Source organism: Equus asinus, chromosome 3 (genome assembly GCF_041296235.1).
Source record: "Equus asinus isolate D_3611 breed Donkey chromosome 3, EquAss-T2T_v2, whole genome shotgun sequence".
In the NCBI taxonomy this organism is placed as follows: domain Eukaryota; kingdom Metazoa; phylum Chordata; class Mammalia; order Perissodactyla; family Equidae; genus Equus; species Equus asinus.
The window spans coordinates 54,909,490-54,931,108 of NC_091792.1; the positions used below are offsets into that span (position 1 = coordinate 54,909,490).

Here is a 21,619-nt window from a genome sequence, read left to right on the forward strand (position 1 = left end):
AACCAATTATGGATTCATGACAACAAACCCATCTCAATCAATCATGACAGGTAGATTAAAAGTAAAAACATCGAACAAGATATACCATGCCAACACTAGTTAAAAGAAAGCTGGAATGATTATATTAATATCAAAGAAAGTAGACTTCAGAACAAAAGAATTTAACAAGAATGTGGCACACGGAGGTAGACTCCATGATCCTCGCCTCCTAAGGTTTACACTCTTGTATAATCCTCTCTTTGAGTGTGGGGAGGACCAGTGACTTGCTTCTAAACATAAGAACAGGGCAAAGGTAACTCCTGTAATTGTTACATTATATATCATTCAGTTTTGCTAGCAAATTTCCTCCATAGACTACCCTTGCTCAATGAAGTAAGCAGACGTGTTAGAAAGTCCTTGTGACAAGGAACTTCAGGTGGTCTCTAGGAACTGAGGGAGACCTGTAGCCAATAGCCAGCAAGTAGTTGGGGCCCTCATTCATTGAGCCACAAGGACATGAACTGGCTCACCAATATGAATGAACTTGGAAGTGGATCATTACTTCAACTGGGCCTCCCGATAAGAATGTAGCCCAGCTGATCTTGATTGCAGCCAAGTGAGATCCTTAGCAGAGGATCTAGCTAAGCTGTGTCCAGACTTCTATCTCAGAGAAACTATGAGATAATAAATGTGTATTATAAAAGTCACTAAGTTGTAGTAATTTGTTACACTGCAAGAGAAAAAACTAATACAAGGAATAAAAAGACATCACATTTTCATAAACATGGTCAATTCACCAAAAAACTCCAACAATCCTAAATGTGTCTGCTCTTTCAAAAAAAAAAAAGGAAAAACTAACAGAACGGAAAAGAGAAATACATAAATCTACAATTATATTTGAAGACTTCAACACTCCTACCTCAGTATCAAATAGAATGTAGAATTTCAAATAGAATTTCAGCATGGATCAAGGACCACTGAAAAACACCATCAAGTATCTGGATCTAACTGAAACCTATATAATGCAGTTAGGTGCCACATAACAGTGTTTCAGTCAATGATAGATGGCAAATATGAAGGTGGTCCCATAAGATTACTACCACATAGCCTAGGTGTGTAGTAGGCTATACTATCCAGGTTTGTGTAAGTATACTCTACAATGTTTGCACAACAATGAAATTGCCTAATGATGCATTATTCAGAATGTATCCCCATTCTTAAGAGATGTATGATGGTACTCCACCCAACAACAGCAGAATACACATTTTTTTCAAGTGTATGCAGAACATTCATGAAGACATCATTTCTTACATCAAAGTAAAAACTCTAAAAAATCTAAGAGGATTGAATGAAATCCTACAAAGTATGTACTCTGACCATAAAAAATAAAACTAGGAAATAGTAACAGAAAATAATAGGAAAATGTCCAAACACTTGGAAATTAAACAACACACTTCTAAGTAGTCCGTGGGCTAAAGAGTATGTTTCAAGGGAAATTAGAACACATTCTGAACTGAATGAAAATGAAAATACAACACAGCAAATCTGTGGGATGCAACTAAAGTAGCACTTAGAGAGAAATTTATAGCATGCAATACCAATATTAGAAAAGAAGAAAGATCTCAACTATTTAAGCTTTGACCTTAAAACACTAGAAAAGAGCAAGATAAACAGAAATCAAGCAGAAGGAAGACAACACTGTGACTGTACTTAATGCCACTGAATTGTATACTTTCAAATGGTTAAGATAGTAAATTTTATGTTATGTGTATTCTACCATAATAAAAACATTTTATCATGGATCATAGATCTAAAGGTGAAAAGTAAAAGTATAAAAATTTTAACAGGAAAAAACAGGGGAAAATCTTCATAAGTGTTGGACAGGCAAAAGTTCTTAGATGTGGCACCAAAAGCATGATCCATGAAGAAAAAAAATGGACAAATTAGACTTCATCAAAGTTAACACCTTTTGCTCTGTGAAAAATATTGTTAGAGAATGAGAAGCCAAGCTACAAACTAGGAGAAAATACTGGCAAATCACTTATCCAATAAAAGACTTGTATCCACATTATAAAGAATTCTCAAAGCTAACAACAAGAAAACAACAGAATTAAGGGAGCTGGCCCCATTGCTGAGTGGTTAAATTTCCATGTACTCCCCTTTGGTAGTTCAGGTTCGCAGGTTTGGATCCCAGACGTGGACCTACTCCACTTATCAGCTATGATGTGGAGGCATCCCACATACAAAATAGAGGAAGACTGAAACAGATGTTAGCTCAGGGCGAATCTTCCTCATCAAAATTAATTAATTAATTAAAAAAAGAAAGCAATTAAAATGGACAAAGTACTTAGACACTTCTCTAAAGAAGACACAGGGATGAGAAATAAGCACATGAAGAGTTATCAACATCACTGACATTTAGAGAAATGCAAACTAAACTACAATGAGATATCCCTATATGTGGATTAGATAGCTAACATAAAAAAACACTGAATATCAAATGCTGATGAGGATGTGCAGCAACTGGAACTCTCATATATTGCTGATAAGAATGCAAAATGGTACACGTACTTTGCAAAATGTTTGGTATTTTTTTAAATCAAGCTAAATATACACTTATCATATGATCCAGCAAACCCACTCCAGGGTATTTACCCTGGAGAAAAAAAAACTTACACTCGTACAAAAACTTATAAATGAATGATCAAAGCAGCACCACTCATAATTACCAAAACCTGCAAACAACCCAATTGTCCCTCAATAGGTGAACGGATAAATAAACTGTAACACATCCATATTATGGAATACTACTCACCAACAAAAAAGAGAAAGCTATTGTTACACGCAATAACTTGAATGAATATCATTAAGGTGAATCAAAGAAGTGAACTGCAAAACTTTACATACTATTAGGTACATGTACAATCTAAGACATTCTTGAAAAGACAAAACTGTAGTAATGGAGAATAGACCTGAGGATGCAAGGGTGATAGGGTGGGGGAAGAGTATGACTTTATTGAGAGAGAACACAAGAGCATTTTTTGGGTTGTGGAATTATTCTATATCCTGATTGTGGTAGTGTTTACATGAATTTATATACGTATTAAAATTCATAGAAATGGAGACAAAAATAAAGTTAATCTTACTGCATGATAATTTAAAAATTAAAAAAAATTTTTTTTAAAAGAGGAGCCAATGCAACACCTAGGAAACAATGTCCAGAAGGTAGCCAGATAGAATATAAGTTAGGAAAGTAGTCTGCATCACTGATAGAGATTTTGAAGTCACTGGTCCCTGGCAGAATAAGTAAGATCATCCCAGGATATTATTTATAGTGAGAAAATAACCAAGGACAGAATCCTACAGGGTATCAGCATTTAAAGACTGAGAAGAAGAAAAGAATCCTGTAGAAGAAGATATTAAGAAATAGTAATCAGAGAAGTAAAGGATAAACAAAGAGAATATGGTATCACAGAAGGCAAGGAAGCAATTCTGAAGCAGTAGCTCACGAGATCAAACGCCACAGAAGGATCACATAAGATAAAGATTTAGGGGCCAGCCCAGTGGCGCAGCAGTTAAGTGCGCACGTTCCGCTTTGGCGGTCCGGGGTTCGCCGGTTCGAATCTCCCGGGTGTGGACATGGCACTGCTTGGCAAGCCATGCTGTGGTAGGCATCCCACATAGAAAGTAGAGGAACATGGGCATGGATGTTAGCTCAGAGCCAGCCTTCCTCAGCAAAAAGAGGATTGGCAGCAGATGTTAGCTCAGGGCTAATTTTCCTCAAAAAAAAAAAAAAAGATAAAGATTTAAACTACCCTATCTGGCAAGACGGACACTGGTGACTTCTATTTCAATACGATTACATGGTGATAAGCTGTGCACATGAATGGAAAATTGAATAATAGGTAAGCAACTAGAGACAGCAGCTGCTTCATTCATTTGAAGTGTCTGGCTATGAGAGGAGAAAGGAGACAGGATGGTGACTACTGAGGAATGTGAGAAATGTGAATATGTGTATAGGTTACAGGAGGGTACCAGCAAAGAAGGAAAGTTCAGAAAAGAGAAAACAATTGATGGACTAGGAAGGCCCTTAAGTAAACAGAAAGTATGGCGCAGAAGATAAAGAAATGAAAGTGCGGGCTCTAAAGTCAGACTACAGGAATTCAAATACTTATTCCATCATTTAGTAGCTGTAAATCTTGAGCTAGTAACTTTAATTTCTCTATGTCTCAGTAAGATGTAGGATGGGAATACAACAGAATCTACCTCAGAGGACTGCTCTGAGAATTAACTGAGTTAATATAGGTAAAGAACTTAGAACGATGCCTAACACGTAGTAAGCATCCAATAAATGACAAATGCTAACAATTATTAGTATTCGAATTATCAAATAGGATGGCATGGGAAAGACTACTTTTGAATGAAGGAAGTTATATCCTTCTCTGAGATGGGAGAAAACAAAACTGGGTACAATTATGGGTACATTTAAAAGTATGGAGACAGAAAATCTGAGGACGTGTGGGACTCTTAAGCCCAATTTTCTCTGTAAAGTAAATTATCTTCATAGAGAAGGATGAAGGACAAAATCATTGAGGAAAATTCCCACCGTGGGCAATGGGAGAGGCTGCTGACCATGAAGATATAAAAGGATTACTGAGTAGGGTTGACAGCTTGGCTGAAACCAGAGACCATAAACTGATCTCACATTAATCATCGTAGCTTTAATTTTCTCCAGCAGTGTTCAAAAGCTTGAATGTAAAAACAGTCACTAGCTAAGTTACACATAATGACAGATATGCCAACTCAGAAAGAGGGCTGCCCAGGGAGGACAGGCTAGTTAGTTACACAGGTATGCATATAAGTGAGTGTATTTAATTTTCACATTACTCTGATGAGCTTAAACACATCTTTTTTGGAAACTACACAAATGTTCACCATCTGAGGAATGAATAAACAAATTGTGGTATATCCAAACAGTGGAATATGACTCAGAAATAAAAAAAACAAACTACTGATACATACCAGCCTCAAAAAACTATATACTATATGACTGATAATTTTAAATGAAATTCTAGAAAAGACAAAACTATAGCAACAGGAAGCAGATCAGTTGTTGCCTATGGTTGGTGGTAGCTTTCAAGGAAAGGGACACAACGAAACTTCCCCCTACCGCCAGTTTTACTGACATACAATTGACAACACTGTATTAGTTTAAGGTGTAGAACATAATGATTTGATACATGTATATATTAAGAAATGATTATCACAGTAAGTCTAGTTAACAACCATCAACTCATAGAGTTGCAAATTTTTTTTTCTTGTGGTGAGATGAGGAAATTTTTAAGAAATGATGGAACAGTGCTATACCATGATTACGGCAGTGGTTACATGACTATATACATTTGTCAATACTCATCGAGATGACACGTAACATTGGTGAACTTCCTTGTCTTTAAATTATATCTTAATAAAACCAATTAAAAACAAAAAGTTCTTGTTTGGAGACCTGGGTAGTATTTTTTACTATCAAGCATGCTGCTAAAGACAGCACTTAAAAGTAGCTCCTTCACTTAGCCTAGTCTACTGTCCCCTGATGTAGTCTCTAAAATTACAGGAAGGGAGTATGGTAGGCAGAACTTTAAGACAATCTCCAAGGTTTCTTGCCACCCCCCCCCCACCCCCCCACTCCACCAGGTTTACAAAGCCTACCTAACCCCTAGGACTGTATATATGGTAGATTTTACCCACATGATTAGGTTACGTTAAATGGGATGACTCCATCGAAACAGATTGTCCAGCAGGCACGACCAAATCACATGAACCCTTCAGAAGCAGTTTTCTCTGGCTGGTTGTAAAAGTGGCAGTCAGGAGTTTGAAGTATGAGAGGGGTTTGATGGACAGGAAGTTCTTTGTTGCTGAGATGAAGGGGACCATGTGGCAAACACCTGAGTGTGGTCTCTAGTCAAAAGTCAATCAAGATGGAGACCTCAGACCTACAGTAGGAAGGATGTGAATCCTGCCAACACCGTGAGGGAATAGCGGAGAAGATTTTGCCATACTTGAGCCTCCAGATGAGGACACATCTGGCTGACACCTTGATGAAGCTTTATGAGACTATGAGCAGAGGACCCAGTTAAAACACACCAGGTTCTTGACCCATAGAAACTGTGAGTAATACATTTACGTTATTTTAAGCCACTAAGTTTATGGCAATTTATTACACAGCAATAGAAAACTAACACAGAGAGGTAAACTTTATTTATTTATTTATTTATTTTGAGGAAGATTAGCCCTGAGCTAACTACTGCTGCCAATCCTCCTCTTTTTGCTGAGGAAGCCTTGCCCTGAGCTAACATCCGTGCTCATCTTCCTCTACTTTATATGTGGGATGTCTACCACAGCATGGTGTGCCAAGCAGTGCCATGTCCGCACCCGGGATCCGAACCGGCAAACTCCGGGCCGCAGAGAAGTGGAACATATGAACTTAACTGCTGAGCCACCGGGCTGACCCAGAGAGGTAAACTTTAAATAGCATCTCTACCTCATCATAAAAAAGTTCAAATTTAGAACTTAAAATCTGTGAGGCCTCTTATCCTTCCCACAGTTAACCTCAGCCCTCACTTCCATTCACTGCCTCACATTACTAGCATATATATTCTTGTCCAACATTAGATTATAAAGTACTCTAGAGACAAACTATGTCTGATTAAGTCTTAATTAAATAACTTTAATTAATTAACCTACTATCCCCAAAGTGATTAACAAACTGCCTGTTGTTAAATTAGTGAATAAAACAGTCATGGATGATGCACACAGCCAAATATACTGAAAAATAGAAATTATTTACTCTTAGCCACATCTTTCTAAGATAAAGTTTTATGTATACATTTAGTCATCTGAGGAATGAAGAAATTCTACACAGTTAACAAAATGAATCTTGAAAATTCATATAAAAGCCAGTCAAAATGTACTGCTGATCTCTAAAGCACGTTTTTTTAAACGAAAACTAAACAAAATGAAAATAGTAATTTCTGATTGCAAGGTGGCAGAGTGACACTATAGCCTCCCTTCTTGCAAAATTCTAGAATAGAGAAGTTGTTGTTTTAAGTGAATACATATCAGCACTCAAAAACAAGCAACACTCTTGCTAGTCCCAAGAATAGAAGGAATCCAGAGACAAGGAATGTACACAAAATCAGTTTAAAGTAAGAAACTTCATGAGCAAAAGCACGTCAGAAAGAATACTACCAGAGAAGATGTGAGCAACATGAAGCATGCTCTAAAACATGTCGGAAACTAAGAACATGAGAAGGCCTAACAGCAGACAATAGTGGTTACAATAAGAGGGTTACCCCCAGTACACTATCCATCTCCACAATTCAGGAAGCGGAGTCTGTTACCTTCAGAAAGGAGTGAGAAGAGAAAGCTTAGAGGAAAGGACAGGCCTACGCTCTGGGTGACTGGTGATTCCTAGGAAGAATGGGAATCTCCTAAGCCCAGAAAATAAGCTGTGAAGGTATTTGTCCAGAAGAATATCAACATGTCCCATCCCTCCTCTAATGTCAGTGAAAACTGTGCAAAGGACAGGTCAGTAGCACTCTTCTGTCTTGCCAGGGGCCACTCAAACAAGGTAATGAACAATAAAATAGACACTCCCAAATATGAACACAACATCAAGAACAGCGAACATCTGAGGAATGCCAACACTATGAAATAGGTAACAAACACAAAAACCGAAGAAACCAGGGTAACATGGCTGATAGCACACTAAGTACAAGATTTATAATAACGAAAGTATTATCATAGAAATAAGGATATGATCAAGGAGTTTTAAGGAAAAACTAATTAGAATTCATGGACATGAAAATACAAGTTTCTAAAATTAAAAGAAATTCATTAGATGGGCTGAACAGCAGAGCAGACAAAACTGAAGAATGTATTAGTGAGCTGATATTCAGGACTAAGAATCCTTCCAAAACATAGCAAAAAGAGAAAAAGAGATAAAAAAGATGAAACAAAAGTACATTAAAAAGAATACTTGATGCAGAGGTTCTAATCTATCCATCTAATAAAAGTCCTCTTAAGGAGAAAAAGGAGAAGAAGCAATATTTGAAGAAATGTTAATTGAGAATGTCCCAGAAGTGAAGACAAGTACTCAGATTGAAAGCATCCAGTTAGAGCCTGAGTCACGTCAATGAAAAAAAGTCTGAGAAATATTCAAGTGAAATTTCAGAACATCAAGGATCCAAAAATAGTCTTAAAAGCTATCAGAGAGAAAAAAAAAATCCCTTAAAAAGGAACATGAACCAGAACATATCACATGTCTCATTAACAACATTGAAAGGAAGATAAGGCAGTATCTTCAAATCACTATGGAAAAGAACTTCAGACTTAGATTTCTTTACCCAGCCAAATTATTATTCAAGACTTTCATTTGTAGCCATGATGGAGCAACAGGGACCAGATCTACCCTCCTACCTTAAACAACTCAAAGTCTGGACAAAATACACAAAACAATGGTTTCCAAATACTGAATAATAGGCAACACAGGACAGGGATTTTTGAAAGAAGAGAAACAAGTGAGGTAAGCCCAATAATTGCCCAACTTATTGCCTGGCAAGAGTTTCCAGGCTGCGGCACAGGGAGAGGGTCCCCAGACAGAGATTAGCAGTCTCTCTAAATTAAGGAAACAGGAGTCAGAGATTGGGAAGTTAAAGATCACTAAAACTTGCAGGATGGAGTACCAAAGAATAGAGAGCTGCAGAGAGCCAGCAGTGGAGATCTGCAGATGGTTTCCTCTGAGTCTCCTCTGAGTGACACTTAGCATAATGTCAACAATACCTGAGGCTCACTCAGGGCTGGGAATATTTTATGCTGAAAGACCTCCGAATCAAAAGGGCACTGGGTACTCAACTAGTGTCTCAGCAGTGGGGCCAAATTAGCTCTAGACTAAAGGCTTTCTGGATCTGCCCAGCAAATCTTAGAAGCAAGCCTTGAAAGACTCAAACTGTTTCCAAACAACTGCATCCCAGAACAAAGTCCCAATATATTTAAATACAAAAAAATCCAAGATAAAATACACAATGTCTGCCATCCAATCACAAATTACCAGGTATGTAAAGAAGCAGGAAAAGATGACCCAAATCAATCAACAAACACACTCAGAAATGAAATAAATAATAGAATTAGTAGACAAGGTCATTAAAGCAGCTATTATAATTATATTCCACATGTTTAAGAAGGTAGAGAAAAGTATAAATATTATAGAGAGACACATGGAAAGTATAAAAATGACCCAAATAGACTTTAAGTGATAAAAAATACAATATCTTAGATTAAAAAAATACACAACGTCTGGATGGGATTAAAGCAGATTAAACAAAGCAGAACACAAGATTAATGCACTTGAAGATAAAGAAATAGAAACTACGCAAATGAAGCAGAAAAAAGACTTAAAAAAATCAACAGAGCATCAGTAAACTGTTGACAGAGCATCACATGGCCTAGTACATAGGTACTGAGCATTCTAGAAGAAAGAAAAGGGGGGACAACAGAAAAACATTTTTGAAGAAATAATGGCTGAAATTTTTCCAAATCTGACGACAGTTATAAACCCACAGATCTAAGAAGTTCAACAAATCCCAACAAAATAAACATGAAGAAAAATACACCAAGCTACATCATAATCAAATTGCTTCCAGTGATAAAGAGAAAATGTTAAAAGCTGTCAGAGAAAAAAGACATATTACTTATAGAAGAAAAAGACAAGAATGACAGCAGACTTCTTGTCAGAAATAGTCATGCCACAAGATAAGGGGAGAGACATCTTTAAAGTAATGAAAGGTAAAAAACTTTCAACCTATAATATTATACCTGGCAAAAATATTTTTGAAAAGCAAAAAGGCAAACTTTTTCAGACATACAAATGCTAAGCAAATTCACCCATGGACCACCACTACAAATTATCATTTAAGTGTGGGGACAAAATAAGGACATTTCCCAACAAATCTTGGAAAGTTTCTTTCCAGAAGGACTGCCAGAGAATATTCTCCAGCATGAAGAAAAATACACTGAGGGGAGAATATTAGGATGTAAGGACCAATGCTGAGGAACGAAATCTGTAAATCTCCATAAGTCTAATAATCATTTTATAATATTTTTAATTTAAATCTGTAACTAATATCCAGATGCTATTAACATAGGAGATATGGGGCAAGGAAAATGCAGGAGGTTCTCTTCTACTATCTATAGGAAGGATACAAACACAGATTAACTCCAGATATTAGAAAAACATAAACTGATGTAGGTTAAAAATATAATGGGCATCCATTAAAAAAATTAACTATTTTCCTATGACATTATTTCAAAGAAAAAATACCCTAAATTGGAATAATTACATTAATTAACTCACAAAGATGTCACATATGAACTTACAATAGACATGCTATAAGTCTAATCCAAATACACTACCATTGAGTTGACCTATTTCCTATGTGAGCGTGATGCTTCATGGGATGCTGAGCCAACAGAAACAATCATCAGTTGTTCTGTTGACAAAGGTCAAAAGGTATTTGTGCACCTCTACAAGTCAAAACTATTACGTTTCAACTATTGAAATGATTATCTAAAAGCTGTTAATATTTTCTTGGATACATGAGAATTTAGTTAACTGGCATAACTGGAGGCTTTAATATACTGTTGCTCTTAATTTGCTTTTGAGTAAATGCATAGTTACACATATCTTTATCCAAATGTTTACTTCCCATTTTTCTTCTAAAATTCTTTGCATACTGGGAAAAAAGTAAGCAATGTAAGAACTTATCATTTTAATATAAATATCTGGGTTGCTATACCTACTTCCATTCTTTTTAAGGGAAGGATACAGCTACGAACTTATTCTCAATTAACCAAAGCAATGATAGAATTTCACCCTTGGTATAAAAGAGAGATTAAATAAGATATATCACAACTTTATACTCTGCAAAAGTTTAGAGTAAATGTTTGTAAAAGATTCCAATTCTTTTCATTTATACCTACCTTATTCCAGACCTTCACTTGGAATACTAACATGTTCAAAATTTAGAAAAAAAAGTCATACCATATGTCCTTCAGCTCGAGCTTTATTCTGCCTTGCTTCCCGTTTCCGCTGCAGAAACTCTTCCACTTGTTTAGCTCTTTCCACAGCTAGCTGTCCCTTTTGCCTGAGTAATTTGGACAAATAGCAAAGTCAGAAATTCTGCATATTAAATATTTCAAAAAGTTAAAAATTATTCTAAATACTTTCTTTGTTGCAGAATACTAAGAAAGGCTGATATGAAATAAAACCTTCCTCTGTAATGAAGAAATAGCTACATGCATATCAGTAACTACTACCTAAATCATATTGTTTACTATTTTAAATAGAAGTAAAATCTATACTACTACTCCAAATCTTAACAAGAAGTTTTCTCTGACACTTATTGAATCTATTCTACTTATAGACGCATACAATTATTTTAGACTACACTTAATTACAGAACAGTCTCAATAGTTTCCAAGTAGTTAATCTTATTTCAGAACTCTGTATTAAATATATTTAAGAACCTTCTTTAATCAGTATTGAAGTAAAATTAAAGCAGTACAGTAGCAATTTTAAAAATGAAAACAAAGAATGAAAAGTATATTTGTGTGAGTTTTCAAATATATAGTAAAAAGCAATGTCTAAATTCCTTGCATATCACAAATATTAAAAAGTACAAGGGATAGATTAGGAAAAAAATTAAAAGCAGTTATTTGTTTTAATCTTTCCCAATTATATTTCTGTGTCTTTCTCTGACAATTATAAAAGAATGTAAACATGTTGTTGAGTTCAGACTACACATAAAAAATATCAATAACAAACACTTATTGAACATCTAATATATATTGTGCCTGTTACCATGCTAAGTACGGAAGATACAAAAATAAACAAAACCCAACTCCAGCAATCAGAGAATTCAGAGCATATTTCAACTGCAGTTAATTTTGTACGTGAGGAAGAAAGATGAGCAAGTTATTGGCAGTGCATCTACTCAGATTTTGGCTACTAAGACACACAAACTTCCTACATCCTCTCTTTAGGATCGTTACCAAGTTATGTTCTGAAAAATACATGAAATAATGTTTGTTCTGTCTTCCAGTAGGTTTAAATACTTCTAATTTTCGTGCCCCAAATAATTATTACCTTCACACATTTTGGTAACAACTACTAATTGAAACATATGAAAAATATTTTAAATATACTTCACTTATAAGTGGAAGATAAAAAAAACGACAACAACAAACACATAGATCTAAAGATTAGACTGGTGTTCCCAGAGGGGAAGGGGGAGGAGGAAGGACAAAGGAGTAAAAGGGCACATGTGTATGGTGATAGATGGGAGCTAGTCCTTGGATGGTGAACATAAGTGGTCTACACAGAAATCGAAATGTAATGATGTACACCTGAAATTTATATAATGTTATAAACCAATGTTACCTCAATAAGCAAATGAATGAATGAACAAACGAAATTAAGCTGTAAAAACCTAAAATCTGTTTCACCAGAGTTATGAATGATTGTGGTCTAAGGTTCATTTACCTTATATGGTACTTAAAAGAGATTCTTGTGAAATTTCCATCACTGGAATTTTCTAGGATTAGATAATTGCTATAGCTGATTAAAGACCTTTTATTATGACTCTTAGATGTGTTAGGTAGCTAAATCTTAATTTAGCTCCATGTCACCAAATTCAGAAACGCACTTCACCTAAGCCATGGTAACCTGAGTAGATTAAGAATAATGAATGAGAAATTTGTTATGCCTCTGTAGTGCACATGTGCTGTCCTCTAGCAGTCATATTATGCACTGTATAACTATGAGATTAATAAGGTACTTCTGGTCTGGATGCAACGTATCTCCTGCATACATCCAGGCAAAGCTATATCCTGGTCTTTTATAGCCCAATTTATATAAGGCTGGGCCTGAAGAGGACAGATAAATTTTCAGAGGGTATGATGTTCAGACATATCATATGAAACTGTATGTCTACTAGCAAAGCTCTTTTGGGGGTCCTAAAAAGTTACAGCACCATCTGCAAATAGATAAAATTTCTGATTTCTCTGCTGGGTATATTGACTGCATTGACTTCCTTCTCTAACCTTTACAGAAGTAAAATGTGTTTGATTCCCTGTTTTAAGCCACCGACTACGTCCAGTGTTTGTCAGTCTGAACCTTCAATTGAAATACATTAATACAATAGTTGCACAGAAATATTTTACTATAAACCTTCTCATATGCACAACAGCTTTGATTTACAGATTTTCACACCGCTTATGTATATATAGTACTACCTGCTTTACCTATTAATTTATATGACTTACAAGTTGTATTTCACTGAATAGTCTTTTCCTAAGCTGGTTTAAATAAGCAGGTTTACAGAACTGGCTGCTTTCAATCACAAACTTAAAACCTGTAGTGATTTTTACTTAACATTATTTCTGTTGTCCTCTCATTTATTAAACAAATACTAATTGTCAAATATCTGTCAAGATTATATCTGTCTTTGAAAATATAAAGATGTATGACACAGAATTCTAGGAATACAAGGTTGGTTCAACATAGGAAAATCAATCAGAGTAATACGCCTTATTAAAAGAATAAAGCATAAAATTAGTTTGATTCTATGACTTCTTATAATGTTTAAAAACCTATACACTGTCTATTTTCCACACACATTTTTGTTTACTACTTCATATACACCAAAAAGAAGAACCCATACTCATATTCTTATTTCTCTCTAAAGTAGTAAAACTGTGCTAAAGTGCAGAGGCACAAATTATATATTTGTCCTAGGCTCATGGGGATAAAGAGAAAGCAATTTACTTCTTAATAATGATTCTCTTCATTAAACATTATTAAGAATTCATACACATATACTTTGTTTTAGGCAAATTTAACAGACTATATCTTTTGAGTTCCAGAATTATACCACTTAAAATCAGTAAAACAGTAATCTAGATTAATAGTAAAGGAATGAAAATAAAAACACTATATAAGCCACAAATATATGGTAAGAAATTAAGAATTTGGAAAGTAAAATACAGAGACATTAAAATGGGTTAAATAGAATTAATTATTCTAAGACAACTCCTTTTTTTTCATCCTGACAAGAGACAAAAAGGACTAAGTTCTTTTCTTTCCCTTTCTTATTACAAATACATGAATAAGTGGCAAGATCTGGGTGGGGTACTTCATATCCATAGCTCAAATCCTTTACTGATGAAGGAAATTTAAAATTTTTGAAGGATGATTATAAATGGATTATTTTAAAAGGTAAAAACATAAAAATAGGCAGCAATCTAGGTAGCAGAAATAATCCGAGACATGAAAAATGAGTCAATGTGGCTTAAGGTAGAAAAGTTGGGGTGGTATAGGGTTAATAAGATGAAAAGAGGATATAGAAGGTTTATTCATCAAGCTTCCTCTGCTGTTTAAGTGGCTTAATGTCTACCTGATGGAACAGAATTGTTGTCAGCTTTACACCATTAAATAAAGCAATATAAAAGAAAAGATTTGGAAAAGTAAAAGCTCTATAATACACAAATGGGAATATAGGAACAACATAGGAAGATTGGCAACAGACGTTAGCTCAGGGCAAATCTTTCCTAGCAAAAAAAAAAAAAGCTAATTGAATGTAAGTTCATCAGTTGTAAGAAATGTGCCACTCTGGCAGGGGATGTTGATAATGCGGAAGGCTATGTATATGTGGGGAGAGGGATAGTATACGGAAAATCTCTGTACCTTCTCCCTTAATTTTGCTGTGAATCTAAAACTGCTCTAAAAAAGTAGTGTCTTTTTTTTTTTAAAAGCTAATTGAAGGGATGTATTATTAAGACACGGATAGAAGCAAAGTCAGACTGGCCAGAGTTACCAATAAGAAGGAAAGAGAAAAAATAATTAATATATACAGAAGGACCAGCCAAATATGGGTGAGCCAACATACGAGGAAAAGAGAATGTAAAAGCCTTAAATAATGATAGAGTTCAGTTTGCTGATTCAGTCTGAATCAGGGAAAAGAACTGACCAGGAATGACATACAAATTATAACAATGAGAAGTTACGACAGTGTGGAGAAAATGTTCTGTAGTGCCAATGGTCACTAAAAAGTACAAGACAAAAGAATTATAATAGTCAAATTGGAAGAGACCTTGGGCGTTAACTAGTCCAATTTCTTGCTGAATAAAGTATTCCTATATTCCCATCTAAATATTCCTGACACACGGTCATTTAAATGGATATATGAATACTAAATTAGTGAATACTGAACCACCACCCCTAGAAGAAATACAGGGTTAGGTTCCTGGCAGCCTCTTGTTGCAACATTTTCAACAAAAGATTAATATATAACCCTGTGTTATGTGTGTTTCTGTTTAAAGACACTTTATTTAATATATACTACACATAGTCGACTCATTAACACTGAATTCTTGGCCAGCAACACTGTAATTCACACCTGTACGAAGCATACCTGGCACAAATATTTTCTCCGTAAGGCACAGCACAGCCTTCCTGAACTTAGGAACACTAGACAGCACTCCAGCTCTATGCTTGAGGCCCATGTTAAACAATGACAACACCAACAAAATGCACAAAAATGCAAAAAAGTTGGTACTAAATAGACCACAAAAAGTGTATTTGTTAATGTGGGCTGAAACAGGAGAGCAGGGCACTGCTTTGTTCAACCTCAGCTGGGAATACGTACACTGCGCAATTCAAATTTTTTGCTGCTCTGTGCACGTCCACAAATGACCATGAAAGCACTGGGAACACTGATTGTGGGGTCACAAATAAATCTTAGCAAGGAGGCAGACATGCAATTCATGAATAATGAGGACTGACCTTATATGTCAATTACTTCAAACTGGTCATGGCACAGTGCCCAATTAAATATTAGCTCCTATTTTTATTATCTTCACCATTATACTCACTATCACTATTCTTACAGGTGTCCAATTTGTGAATATCCTATTGTGTAACTAGTATAGAATATAGTGAAAACTTCATCTTCTCTAATACTTTAATCTTAAACTTTACGTTTTTTTAAAAACTCCTTTAGCTCCTAAAAAGCTATTGGTACCGGCCAGGTGGCAATAAATGGGCACTATCACATACTGTTAGACTGAGTATAAATTGGCACAGCTTTTCTGGGAAGAAATTTAGTAACATTTAGCTAATAAATACATTTCGTTAAACTAATAAATTTAGTAATATTTTTTCCAGAACCTTCACCAAGAACACAACTGACCAACTCCTCTAACTCAAAAATTGTCCTTCTAAGATTCTATTCTACAGAAATAACAATAAAAAATGAAATATGGCACGAAAATGTTCAAAAAAGTAAAAAGTTATAAACAATGTGTTATATTAGGGGATTTGCTATATAAATTATGGTAACTCAGACACTAGAATCTTATATAGACATCAAAAACCCCTTGAAAATGTTTTTTAGCATGGGAAAATTTTACGGTAAAAATGTCAAATAAGAACAGATTGAAAAAAAAAACCCAGATACAAATTTGTACATAGAATTCGATCTCCTAACTAGGGAAAAAATATATTACAAAAAGAATTCGAGAAAATAGACCAAAGTCTTCAAACTGACTGCCTTTGTAGGGATGAGCAGTGATTTTCCTTCCTGTTTCCTAACACCCTCCTATATATTCTGATTTTTCTAAAACTAACCTATTATCACTTTGGCAAGCAGAAAACAGGACAAAAAAAATCACTTGTGAATTTCCTTGGGGTTTCCTTTTTTCCCCGAGCAAAAGGGAGAGAAAAAAGAGGTATGAACATTTGGTTAAGAATCCTAACTGACAGGGAGATAACAAGGTAGTCAGCTGCTAGTATTTTTAAAACAGGAAATATGTGAGCAGTCTTGAATTCAGCAAAGAAAACAGTATGAAAAGGGAACTTGAAGATGAGAGGAAGATAAAAAGAGTAAGTGCCCTCGAGTAAAGCAAAACGTTGAGGGACAAAGACAATAGTTTGTTTGATGGAGTAGTAAAAGTTGTTGATTCACGACAGTAGAAAACAATTACAGTATAAATGTAAATATGAGACAACGGCCATTAGTAAGTATGAGATTAGGAGAATATCATACACACAGTAGTTAACTTTTTTCCTTACCGACAACTACCAGCTATAAAAGATAGAAGATAATGGCATTTTTATCTTTATAGCAAAATATAATACCAGTTTGAAGGCTTTTCTGTTATTTTTCATTTATAAGGAGTTTGCAGGAGAGAAGTAAATCTTTCAAACATGTTTAAACTTGCTGATTTATGAACATGTTTAAACTTGCTTCCTTTTCCCTCATTTAACCTACTGGAGTATATACTCCACCAGGATCTGAAAATAAAGATAAATAAATTTGAAATTCCACTAAATTGTAAAATCAACACCCTAAAAAAAAGCTGTAAAGCTACCCTAATGAGAAAAAATGGCATGCTGACAAAGGTAAGGTTTTGTTTAAACCTAATGATATTAACATGTACAAATAAAAAAAAAACCTCAGATGATGATAGTAGTAGTTGCAAAGGTGGTAGTGATGGTGGTTGTGATGAGGGGTGCCTGAGAATTTCCCCATGGAGCTATCCAAGCAATGACCAAGGGAGGGTATGCCCAACTCATAGCCTCAAGGCCTCTTCGCACAGGCTTATTTCTACTACACAGAGGCATATTCATCAAAATGTGAGAGCATCCTGGAAGACCAGCTAATACAGGCTTAGAACAACAGTAGCGACTAGCCAGTGCTTGTTCTCTGACCCGGGGTAGTCTGTCACTAAGTTTTCAATAGTTGTCAACAATATAAAGAAACTATATAATTTTTACAAATCCAAATTTATTTACTCCAAAAAGATAAGCTGTATTCTAAGATTATGTCATCCTAACTTTTACCACGTTAAAATGTCCATTCGTTTACTAAAGGATGGGATTAGAGCTAATAACTCTTTTTTTAGTAAGCTTACTCGGAATAATTAAAAGTTGGAAGTTCTCAATCAGGTCCCATGTTTTATTTTATTTTATAGACCTAGTAAAGAAGTGCCAACCTAAACCAAAGCCAGAATAATGAGTTGGCATTAGCCAGGCAAAATGGGCAGAGGCAAAGGTATTCTAGGCAGCTGGAGCAGCAGGTGCAAAGGAACAAGGATTAGAAAAAAGATGTCTTCCTCCCCACACCCAGAAGTGGAGAAACAGAGTAGCAAGATAAGGCCATGGAAGTATCAGGCCTTTATGAGAACTTGCAGGCCATTTAGGGGCTGCAATTTGATCCAAGGGGCAATGAAAGGTCATTAGTTCAATTTCTTTAATCTATGCTACTTATAAACCTTTTCTAAATATGTATTTGTTTGGTCAGATAATTTTTCAGACTCAAAAGTACATCAAATTTATTCCTGTTAAATTTTATCTAAATCAAGTTGGTTGTAGCTAAGGTCTACTAAGATTATTTTGTTTCCTGATCAATCACACAGCATATTTACTATTTCTTTCTATTATGTCTTCTGGAAATATGATGACTACATCCTTTGAATGTTTTTTCTATGTCTCTCCTTAAAAATGAAGATCAGTTTGAGGACAAGCCTCTAAAACTTTTTTATTTGGATGACATCAAAATATTAACCAGCATCCTCTGAATACAATTCTTTAACCAGCTACTAACCCATCTAATAATCTTTATTTATATTTCTTCACCTTATCTACATTGAGACAACAGTATATTGCTGAAGTTTATATACTCTACTAGGTAACTAGGTAATTTTTCCACAATGCCCCTAGGCCAGCAGAAATTCCTAGCAGTTCCATTAATTAAATAGTTAGGTCCCAACTGCTTAACAGTCGTGGTCTGTGCTTTGTCCAACAGATGTAGTTGTGTTTCCCTCAAAATTGTAAAATATCCAAGACACTGTGATGCTCCAAGACACCTCAGTACACAGTTTGAGAACTAAGGTTCTAGCCTATAACCCTAAAAAGAAATAAAACATATATTTGACATAATCTATTCTCCATGAATTTATACTACATCAAAGTGATTACTGCTTCCTTCTAAAATGTTTGCAGGCCCTACTTCTAATCTTGCTGAGGTCAGCATGAAGAAAACTAGTCCAGTATATAGAATCTGCCTTTTGAAAATTATATGATACTTGATGACAGTATTCTACTAATTCTCCATTTTCCTTATCCTCAGATAAAATCAAAACAAATTTAACCAATATATATGAAAGTTCATTTAGTACTTGGCATCACGTTTTATTTTTAAAGTTTCCAATGTTTTACAATGTTATAACCAACTAAATCAATAACTCTTTAGCTGGTTTGCTAGCAGAATCTAAAGAAGCTGAGAAATCTTCATAACAATATTTAAGAAGCTGAACTCTACAGTCAGATGAACTTAGTTTAAATCCAAACCACTTACTAGCTGACTGACCATGCAACAAGTTTTAAATCTCTGTAAGGCCGAATTTCACGTCTATTAGAAGAATAATATCTAATTCAAAGGGTTGCTGTGATGAATAAATATAACTTGGTATATAATAAATAATATCTATCATCAATAAATAATATGTAATAAATTCAATAACTTCAATGCAACATACAAAAATGTATATGTTTGAGTACTGCTAAGCCCACCAAAGTTGATATAAATGGAATGATAAATGATCTCACAACCACAAATGGTTTAAAGACTGAAAATTAAAATAATGAAACTATACCCAATGCTCAAAGGTTGAATGGAAAGTGTGGTATAGCGGAAGAGGTTACTGAGATACACAGCCATTTAAGACAATTTGAAACACAAGTATACATATATGAAAACATTTCAAGGTTATAATAGGAGATGGATGCAAGTGGCCCAATGTAGTCCATTATTTGTCACTCCAACTGTGAAGAACTAAGAAAGATTCTGGATGATGAACAGTGTGAAGAAGCATAGCAGAGTTTTCCCCATTTTCTTTACAATGTACATTCTTATTTTAGGAGATGTGATTAAAATAAAACAAAATAAAGCCAAACAAATTATATACTAGAAAGATCAACAACACCAGAGGATAAAAGGCACACACAAAATTTGCTCTGCCATTTAATAAAACATATGTATATGTGTGAGTGTGTAGTCTTCCTTCCTCAAAAATGGAGAGAATCTACAATTAGCTTAACACTTCAGGCTGCTTTATATAATTCATAATGTTAATTTATATTCACTTCAATCATTTACCTCTGCTCAACTACATTTTAATCCATCTTTTATAACTGAGGAGGATCATAAAGATTTTTATTACACTCAAAGTATTTTCCTTAAAATGACAAGGCAAAAGCAATGTAACAATTTTCACAAAATATTTGCTTTTCCTTAAGCAGAACATTTCATAAAGTGGAAAGGTCTAAGAAAGAATATATGCATAGTTAGGAAAAAAGGAGATGTGAAAATTAAAACTATTAACTGCTACCGCATTAAATTAATTCAATGAAAGAAAAGGAAAAATTTAATGAACTGGATCATAGAGAGCCATAAATCAGAGATGAATGTGAAAACAAGCAAAACAACAAAGAGAAAAGTAGGGTTCTAAGTGATGAAGAAAAGGAAGACAAAACAGCATGCTTTGGAGTTTTACATAATGTGTGATTCCATCTAAATATATTCTGATTTATTTCAAGCAAGTGGATAAAGTTATTACCACCATATGTTGGCTCAAAGTTATCACATGTTCCTTTAAATAGTATATTCAGCCTACAATATTTAAATATGCTACAAAATTTAGGCAGAATTGAGGACCTACATGTTTGCCACATGTAATCAAGGGCCAAATTTGAAAGTGAGAAAATTATTGCATCCAGAAGCAAAAGATATTCTATGTAATCAATGGAGAAAACATCACAAAGTATAGGTACTGAGCTATACAAGACATAAGACAAAATTACACACGAAGATGATTTATGGATCATCACAGTAAAACCTGTTTGCATTGGCTTGTTTAGACACGACATTCAGTCTTTTCAAGCTTTTCTAATAGCATCAGCATCAGGGAAATGGTGATGACCTGCAGCCCCATTAGGGAATCCTGGATGTATTCCAGGTGGAATTCCTCTGTAGATAAATATGCACAATGACTTTCATCACTTTCTCTAAAGCATAAGCAACTTCTGCAGAACATAGTCATACCTTTCTGGAAGCCTTCGGCCACGTGTCTCTCCTTTCCATTTAGCTTCATTATTTTGTGCTCTTTGTTGCTGCATTTGATCAAAAATAGCATGATAATGTTCATATTGTCCTCGAGAAGGAAAAGGTGATGGGGCCACAGCCCCTCCACTGCCAAAAAATGGAGCCTAGGAATGAAACAAGGAGCTCTCACAGGTTTATCTCATGAGGCCTAAAATGCCCACACTATCCTCAAAAGAAAAAATGTCAGCATTTGACTTTTAAAATGCAATTACCTAATTTGAACATATTAATAAACATATAACCTAAAGCAAAACGTTTTCCTATTACAACTATTAACAACCAAATAGTAGTATACTTTGTTGCTAACAAAAAAGTATAATTTAATATAACAAACAAAAATTTAAAATGTCACTAAATTCATG

At 34.8% G+C, this 21,619-nt stretch overlaps 1 protein-coding gene across 12 annotated transcripts in view; it reads right to left on the reverse strand.

Moving 5' to 3' along the window:
- The window catches only part of NEK1 (NIMA related kinase 1), a 220,342-nt gene that overhangs the window by 118,734 nt on the left and 79,989 nt on the right, over nt 1-21,619 (reverse strand). For 10 of the 12 annotated variants that reach the window (XM_070505061.1, XM_014868389.3, XM_070505064.1 and 7 more), the window contains 2 exons: nt 21,198-21,361; nt 11,078-11,180 (listed from right to left, as the gene is read on the reverse strand). In XM_070505061.1, the coding sequence (XP_070361162.1) occupies nt 11,078-11,180; nt 21,198-21,361 (267 nt within the window). The remainder of the gene's footprint in view (nt 1-11,077; nt 11,181-21,197; nt 21,362-21,619) is intronic. The other 2 variants (XM_070505065.1, XM_070505062.1) reach the window with 1 other exon arrangement.